Source organism: Rosa rugosa, chromosome 7 (assembly GCF_958449725.1).
Source record: "Rosa rugosa chromosome 7, drRosRugo1.1, whole genome shotgun sequence".
NCBI classification, from domain to species: domain Eukaryota; kingdom Viridiplantae; phylum Streptophyta; class Magnoliopsida; order Rosales; family Rosaceae; genus Rosa; species Rosa rugosa.
In genome coordinates this window covers 29,649,649-29,658,934 of record NC_084826.1, presented here as the reverse complement: position 1 = coordinate 29,658,934, position 9,286 = coordinate 29,649,649, and the positions used below count along the sequence as shown (strand labels likewise).

General features: G+C 43.1%; 1 protein-coding gene across 1 annotated transcript; it reads left to right on the top strand.

Moving 5' to 3' along the window:
• Positions 1-5,832: 5,832 nt before the first annotated feature.
• LOC133723148 (uncharacterized) lies at positions 5,833-9,045 on the top strand. Its single transcript, XM_062149975.1, has one exon. It carries the CDS (start codon positions 5,833-5,835, stop codon positions 9,043-9,045), a length of 3,213 nt encoding a protein of 1,070 aa, XP_062005959.1.
• Positions 9,046-9,286: the final 241 nt, after the last annotated feature.

The window sequence follows — 9,286 nt, the reverse complement described above, 5'->3', positions numbered from 1 at the left end:
AGAAAAATCAAGTTTGGAACAGGATTCTCTGGTCTTTCTAATGGTTTGAATCCATTAGCTTTCTTTTTTACTGTAGGCACTTTCTTGTCCTTCAGTATAGTTTTCATAGAATCCAACGTTTTTTGCTGTTCAGTGATTTTTTTACTAACACTTGTTAGCTTTTCTTCTTCCGTTTTTGGAAGATCTTTGATATAATCCAGTTTGTTTTCCAGTTTTTCTAACTGGTGGATTATAACAGGAATTTTTTCTAGATGTTCTTGATATCTAGATATTTCTTGCTGCAGGATCTGATATTTTTCATCAGAAGATTTTAATAGAGAATTCAGTCTCTCTATTATTAAATCAGACATTGTCCCCATTGGGGATTCCCCTGCTGAGCTATTTTACAAGCTCTGATACCAGTGATTTGCGGATCTAACCAATGCTCAGGTAGTCAAGAGGTTTTTGTTCCTCTTCAAGTACATATAAAAGATTATCAATATCTTCTTCTAATTTATAGATCCTGGTTTGGAGTCTATAAATAATATCCCAATAGTTGGGAGTTTCTCTGTTAAGACGTTCTCTATAGTCTTTCAATTTTTCCAACTTTTCTCTTTCTTTTTTTCAATTCTTTGCTAGTGCTTTTACAAATAGCATTTAATTCAAGTCTGTCAACGATCGAAATTATGAATAGTAAAACTAACTGTTTACCTTCGAGATCGAGGATGAAATTTAGCTGCAATTATAATTTAGACAAATAAATTCAAGATGGGCCCACCACGTTTCATCAAAGGAAAATAATAGTAAAAGCAATATTTGGAATAAGAGAGAGGGGTACTTACGGGATAAACATTTAAGTGAAAGGAATAGTTGGGAGAAAAAGAGAGAACTTTTGTGTGAGTGGGGTTTAAAATAAGTTGGTGGAGTGTATGGGGTGGTATTTGGTATTTTCTGGGTAAGTGGTCATTATCCCTTCTTTCTATGTCTTTTTTTTTGCCCTTCCACTACAATACTACATTGCTAAAATAAAATTAATATGAATTATTAAAAAAAACTGCAGTCTTAGGGAAAGCTCGACCTCCTCACTTTCAGTGTTTTTTATTTATTTATTTTTATAATTAATTTTTTCTTTAATAGCCTATTTTGTCTTTTAAATTAAAAAATAACTGCATTACTTAGACGGAGTTGAATAAAAAAAACGGATAATAAATTCGGCATATATATTTTGCATCACACTTATGCGAATTACATTATTTTAGACTTCTAGTCCAAAATACATTCAATTTTGTTTATATTTCGACTTCGATTCCCTTGTCAACCCAAGTTACCTTCATGGTCTTAAATTTATTAATTAGATTTCTCAAAGAGCAACCCTATCGAGACATATGAAATTAGCAAAACCGACCGTTGGATGGCAAGATTGACATAATTTAATGTTGTTGTAAAAAATTAAGTCAATTTTGTATTTGTTTTTATTTTGATCTACTTGGTCAACCATAGTTTCCTTTATAACCTAATCTTTAAATCAAAATCCTCAAATAACAACCCCATCGAGACACACGAAAATGGGAAAACTAACTGTTGGAAGAGAATATTGAAATACTTTATGCATGTTGTAAAAAATTTAGACAATTTCGTCATAGTTTCGATTTTGACATCAAACAATGTCAACCGTTTATACGCTTGTACTTCTTTAATGGGAGTTGAACCACGAGGAGATAAACTTAAAATAAGAAAAATAGTCCCATCTTAAAATGACAGTGCAAACCCAAGTCCAACACAATGCCATCCAGGCAGACTTTGGATCCTCTAGTTAGATTCTCTATGCTGATATTGTAATTACACTGTACCAGTTCAACCCTTTAATTGATTATCATTTGATAAAAACCACAAAACAATCCTCGATGTCAATTCCGTCATAAGGAAAATAGGAGCATACAAGACTATGCAAAGAAATACACCAGGGTGACGAGATATAATTTCTTCAAGGTGTTGATACCCAAATTTCCACAAGTTCAAGTTTGACTAAGTGACAGGCAAAGGGAACGAGTCACCGATCTCATAACCTGATTGGGCCTTCAAGCAAGCCCATTTTACGGCAAAAAGGGAATTTTCTATTTAACAAGCGATACGAGATGCCTAAATATTCAAATAATTGACCGGGATTTCCAAATCGACTAACACGCTTATTTATCACGCGATACGCGTAGGCCCAAGCTACGTTTGGGGCTCATACGGCGGGATATGGTGTGGAAGGTAACGGATCATGCGAGGCCCATCGTTATGATAAGGCCCATCGGTAATTTTGGACTTGGGAACCAAAATTCACGCTTCGAGGGCCAATATCTCAACGTGGGCTAGTAGAGAGATGAAAGCAAACCCAACAAGACTTAGAGCCCATTAGAGTCTTACCCAGAGTCCATTACATTAGGACCCGTAGCCCAAGAAGTACGTTGGAGTCGTCTTCTTCAAATCAGGAATGTCGTTCCGTCGAGTTACTGCTGGGATTGCTAATCCATCCTTTTCGGGTAAGAACCTCAAGTCTGTACAAAAGCCTCCCAACTCTCAAAACCTCGCTCCCAATTTCCGATAATACTTAGATGTTTGCGATCACAGTTTACAATAGCACAAATCAAGGGATTATGATCTCTCAAAAATCACGGCAGCACGAAATCTGGGATTTCCGTTGCCACCCTATGCCTGCACCACCGGTCTTTACCCACATGGCCAAAGCAGGTTTTCATTCTTTCGATTTCATAGGGAATACAAGAACTGAAGGTCTTAGAATGATCCCATCAAAACTAAGAATACTCTTTCAAAACCTCTGGTTCTCGGTACAAACCCTTCCCCTCAATCGCCGCTATAAAGGGCGAGTTCGTTGCCGTAGAAAACCAAGCTACAACAGCCCAGAAATACAAGCAAGAGATCAAGCTTCATCTCTGATAATCTAGCCACCAATATTCAAGTAGCTTGAACCCAAAACCCAGAATTATGTTGTTGCCGGAACTCTCTCTCTCTGCTAAACTCTCATGCATCCAGCTCCCACACCTTTCCTGCCTTTGAGTCCTGTTCTTATAAACTCAAGTTTAAATCGCTACCAAGTAGCCGCTGTTATCATCAGGCTAAGTAGCTGCTATTATCGTCAAGCCAAGTAGCCGCTATTACGTTTAACATGTTACAACGAAGTTATTCTTGGGACGACCATTGAACGACTTTGGGCCTAGTCTCGCACAACTAGGAGGGTCTTGCTGCAAAAAGTCACAAAATCACCCTCACATTTTTGGCGACTTCACTGGGGACTAGGCTGTGACCTGTGAGATGGCTCCACCGCGAAGAAAGAAGAATAACAGCAGCATGCCTTCCCAAGAGGAAGAAGAGCACGTTGATTCTATTTCCAGGCATGAAGAGCAACTAGATCGGGAAGAAAGGCAAGAGGAGGAGGAGGAGGTCACTCCTGCAGACTTGGCACACATTCTCAGCGCTTTCGGTAGGACTCAAAAGGAGATGGTTGACACCATGAAACAGTTGGTCAACTCAATCTCAGCAACAAAGCAGCTTGAGCAACCAAATGATGGAGAGCAACCACAGAAGGTTTCCCATGAGGACTCTGCCGCGAAAGCATCAAACAACCAGAAGGCACCTTCTTTCGTTACCCAAGATGATGTTGTTGCCATGTTGGAAAAAGAGCTGCGTCGTGGCTCTGAAGACTGGAAGTATGCTCCTCAACCCCCTTATCCTTCAAGCATAATGCATTTATCCTACCCCAAGAACTATGAGACACCCACTTTTACTCTTTTCGATGGAAGAAAAGGCAGCCCAAAAGAGCATATTAGTCGATTTATCGACGCTCTTGGTCCTCATGCTAGCAATCATAATCTTAGGCTGAGGGAGTTTTCCAAAACCCTCACTGATCGTGCATATACTTGGTACACCACCCTAGCTCCTGGTTCCATTAGAAACTGGGACGAAATGGCAGGCAAGTTCTGTAGAAAGTATTTCCAATATGAGGAAAGGGTGACCATTGCGCAGCTGAACAATACTCGTCAAAGGACCGGAGAAAACCTGGTGGATTTTGTTCGTCACTTTCGTGATTTAGCTTTGGATTGCTATGACGAAAAGGATGAGGAATCATTGGTGGAAATCTGCATCAGCAATATCCTGCCTGAATACAGGGTCTATTTGGAAAATATCGGCATTACTCAATTTTCCAGGTTGATTGAAGCAGTAAGAAAAACGAGCATGTCTGTTAAGACCACCACAAGTCAGAGGAGTTGGAGAGATAAGAAAGACACGACCCAGAGGGATGCACACCAAGCTCTAATGGTAGATGAAAGATACTTAAAGAGGAAGGAACGATCCGGAACAGTCCCGGCAGTCCCTTGTACTGATGAGGAACTTCATGCTATTCTTGATACATTGTTTGCTGATGGAGTGATCAAGCCCGTGCAGCGAGAAAAGCCCCCCACCAGGGAAGATAAGAAGAATCCACGCTACTGCCGTTATCACCAAATAGTGGGACATCCTACCCCCGCTTGTCAAACCTTGCGAAGGATCCTTCATGCAAAGATTGATGAAGGTACTCTAGAGCTCCCATCAAAAAAGCAAGCTATTGATGATGATCCATTGCCAAAACGGCATGGAAAAGGGACATGTTCTGTTGTCACTGGCGTAGGAGATGATACCACGCATCAGGATAACGGATCATGGGCATTGAGCAAATACCAAGGCCCCATCGACCAAGCTTCTTGGCAACAGTATTTCAGGGCATGTGGCTATGACAATCCATGGTTCTCTCGTGATGAATGCAGCCCAACTGTGGAGGGCCGAAGGAGAATTAATGATGGTCAGAGTTCTATGAGCACAATGGATCAGGTCTATCATGTTACTGAAGTAGAAGAGGACGTTGTAGAAGCTGATGTGATGCAATGTACTAAGCCTACTGCTGCACAAGTTCTTCAGCAAAACCCCAAGTTCAAATCACTCTTTGACCAGCTAGAGTATGGGCCCCAAGCTAGGCAAGCTGCTGCGGAAGCTCTGATGGACGTATCCGAGACATTTGGCCCTCAATGTTTTGCTGCTGGGACTGAGACACAAAAGGGCAGGAGCTTACTGAAAGGAGACAATGCCATTGTGTTTACAGATAAAGATATGGAGGTTTCTTATCCAGATCACCGGAGGCCACTCTATTTGGAAGCGCAAGTCAATGGTGTATTTGTAAGAAGAGCCTTGGTAGACACGGGGTCTTCCTTGAACATTATATCTCTTCAAGTGCTCAATGCCGCTGGAATTTCCCTGACTAAAATTGTGAAGGCAAACATGGCAATTACTGGATTTGCAAATGGAAGTGAGCAGGCTGTAGGATACATACTACTAAACCTCAAGGTTGGACCAATTCAGTCCCTTACCAAATTCTATGTTGTTGATGCTGACACTAGTTACCATGCGCTGCTGGGACGCCCGTGGTTGAACATGCATAAGCTCGTGCCTTCCACCTACCACCAGTGTGTTAAAGGGAGGATTGGACTCAAGCCTGTCAGGTTGCCAGGAAATCAAGTACCGTTCCACCAGTCAGAGAGTCATCACGCCGAGGCACAATTTTATGATGAATTCACTAATGGAGAAGGAAGCAATCCCTCCAGAGCCACAGGCACTCCTTTACCCTCATGGCTTGACATTCAAGATCTCAGTAACAATGAGCTTGCAATGATGGTGAGGCAACAAAGCGTCTATGCTCAGGCACAGCAGCCTCAATGCTCTCGAATGGTGCTGCCGGATGGCCGCACAATATACCGCTTATGACGGGATGCGGGGCCTAACCGTTCATTATGGGAGGGCCCCAAATCAGCAGGTGCCATGGAGTGTGATCAAGTTCAAGACGCAGAAGGGGCTTCCATGGTACCTGAGAAATTTCCCCTTCAAAAGGCAATGCCAGCGCCGAAGTGTATGCAGGATGGAAGTGCTGCTGTGGCAGAAGAAATGGAAGAAGTCAACCTGAGTGATGATCCCATTATTCAGAAAAATATTTCCATCTCCACCTATTTGTCACCTGAAGAAAAAGGCTGCCTCATCTCTTTATTAAGAGAATATAAGGATGTATTTGCCTGGAGCTACGAGGAGATGCCGGGATTAGACCCGAATCTGGTGTGTCACACGCTGAATGTACAGTTAGGAGCGAAACCAGTGGTACAGTCAAGAAGGAATTACCATCCCAATGATGAGCAGCAGATCAAGCAAGAAGTTGAAAAACTCTTAGCCTCTGGTTTCATCAAGCCGATCAAGCACCCTACTTGGCTTGCAAATATTGTTTCTGTAAAGAAAAAGAATGGTCAGATACGAGTTTGTGTTGACTTCAGGGATTTAAATAAAGCATGTCCAAAAGACGAGTTCCCATTGCCAAACATGGATGTTCTCATAGATTCAACCTCAGGCCACGAGATGCTATCATTCATGGATGGTTTCAGCGGCTATAACCAAATTAAAATGGCCGCCAGAGATGCTGAAAAGACGGCTTTTCGTACACCATATGGAAATTTTTACTATATAGTCATGCCATTTGGCTTGAAGAACGCTGGCGCTACCTATCAAAGGGCAATGACGGCAGTGTTCCATGACATGATGGGAAAAGAAGTAGAGGATTACGTCGACGATCTGGTGGTGAAATCTAAGACTAGAAGTGAGCATTGGGGTACCTTGAGGAAAGTACTACAAAGATGCAGAGAATATAAGCTGAAGATGAATCCAAAAAAATGTGGATTTGGGGTGTCTTCGGCGAGGTTTCTTGGTTTCGTGGTACATAGTAGAGGCATTGATGTTGATCCCAGCAAGGTCCGGGCCATTGCATCTCATCCACCACCCTCGAATCAGAAAGAATTGAAGAGTTTCCTAGGAAGATTGTCTTACATAAGACGCTTCATACCTGGTTTGGCTGCTGTAATCCAAGCATTCACACCCCTGTTGAAAAAGGGGAACAAATTTACGTGGGACGCTGAATGCCAGGAGGCTTACTTAAAGGTTCAGCAGCTTATCACCAAGCTCCCAACCATGAAAGCACCAATTTCAGGCGTCCCCTTAAAACTGTATTTGGCCTCCACCAATGCAGCAGTGGGAGCATTATTAGCACAGGACAGTGAGGCTGGAGAAGAATTTCCTATTTACAATGTGAGCAAGCTTTTGAGAGGGGCTGAAACACGCTACCCTAAGGCAGAAAGGCTTTGTTTAGCACTTGTCTATGCAGCACAAAGATTACGTCACTATTTTTTGGCCCACAAGCTTCAACTTATGGTGAAGACTGATTTGGTCAGATATTTGCTGACGAAACCAGTGCTATCAGGGCGGTTAGCAAGATGGCTGCTCCAGTTGTCTGAGTTCGACATTGTATGTACGACACCGAGGGCTATCAAGGGACAGGCCGTCATCGACATGATCACCCTCTTCCCAGAAGAAGGAGGATTCGATGTTTCTCATGACATACTTGGAGAGTTACCTGGAATGACAGCAGTGGTTGAAGAAGAGGAGCCTTGGACCCTTCACTTCGACGGGTCAGCCACGGCTAACGGAGGAGGAGCTGGAATTGTACTCGTGGACCCTAAGGGGCATGCCAAGCCCCTTTCATTCAAGCTAAACTTCTCATGCACTAATAATGTGGCAGAGTATGAAGCTTTTATCGCTGGGCTTGCAACTGCACATGAATTGAGAGTCAAGAAAATTAGAGTCATCGGGGATTCAAACTTAGTCATCAGCCAATTGAAGGGAGATTTTGCGGTGAAAGAAGTGACCTTGGCACCCTATAGAACTTTGGCAGAAAGGTTAATCAAGAAGTTTGAGCAGATAACTCTTGAGCACATTCCCGGCAGCACTAACAGATATGCGGACGCTTTGGCTACCCTTGGTTCCAAGCTTTCATTCACAAGGGAGCAACCCAACATCACGGTAATTCAAAATAACAAGCCATGTGTAGAAGCTATGATTTTCTCAAGCCCATCAAGTGAGAAAGATTGGCGAGAAGGTGTCAAGGGCGAGATGGCTCAGTTGGACAAGGAAGATAGACTCAGAACACTAGGAGACTATAGTTTGATATTTGGGGAATTGTACAAGCGTCTTTCTCGAGGAGTTTTAGCCCGCTGTGTAGATGAAGAAGAAGCTCGGAGGAGATTGCAAGAAGTACATGAGGCCACTTGTGGGGTTGAGCAGGTGGTCAGCTTATACCGGAGACTGCAACGCAGGGGTTATTATTGGCCAAACATGAAGAAACAAGCAGCAGAGACGCAACTCTCATGTTCTAAGTGCTCCTCAACTTTGTCAGAGCAGGAAGGATTCACAGCAGCGATTACTGAAGATTGGAGGTCACCATACTTGGAATACCTCATAAGTGAAACACTGCCGGAAGACCGTAAGCACGCATACAAGGTCAAGAAGACGGTGAAAAGGTATTTTGTGGATGGAAGCACGCTGTATAGAAAGGGATTCAATGGTGAGCCATTAAGATGCCTTGGGGCTACTGAATATCAACAGGTTCTACAAGAAGTGCATGCTGGGGAATGTGGAGAGCATCAAGGAAGAAAGAAGCTTTACCGGCAGCTATTAGACTTGGGATACTACTGGCCCAACATGCGCGAAGATGCCTATAACACGGTCAAGAAATGTCACACATGCCAAGCACATGGAAACTTGAGTCACAAGCCATCAACATTGTTACAAGACATGAAAACACCTTGGCCATTTCACACTTGGTGGTTAGACTTGGTAGGAACCATTCACCCACCTTCTGGGGGCTTCATATGGATCCTTACGGCAACTGAGTCTTTCACCAAGTGGGTAGAGGCAACCCCACTTCGTAAGGCCACGGGAGCCGCAATTTCAAACTTCATAAGGGAGAATATTGTGTGCAGATTTGGTATTCCTTACAAAATTGTGTCTGACAATGGAACACCCTTCGTCAATCAAGAAGTAAGCAAGACGCTCAAAGGATACGGAATCAAGCACAGAAGGTCAACGCCTTATTATCCTCAAGGAAACGGCCAAGCTGAAGCTACAAACAAGACGCTAGCTCGTCAGGATCTTAAGTAAGATGGTACACGAATACAAGGGAGGATGGAGCACTCATCTACCGGACGCCTTGTGGGCCTATCGTACCTCACCTAGAAGTGCTACTGGGTTTTCCCCATATTTCCTAGTCTATGGGTCCGAAGCAGTTTTACCAGTGGAGCTTATGATCCCGACGGCTAGAGTGTTAGCTGTTAACGATCTGGAGTGGCATGATGAATCCTGTACTAAGTGGAGAACAATGGACCTTGAAGCCGCAGATGAA

What these genes read in the sequence shown, in the direction of transcription:
- LOC133723148 (XM_062149975.1), top strand. Translation starts at nt 5,833, where the DNA reads ATGGAGTGTGATCAAGTTCAAGACGCAGAAGGGGCTTCCATGGTACCT.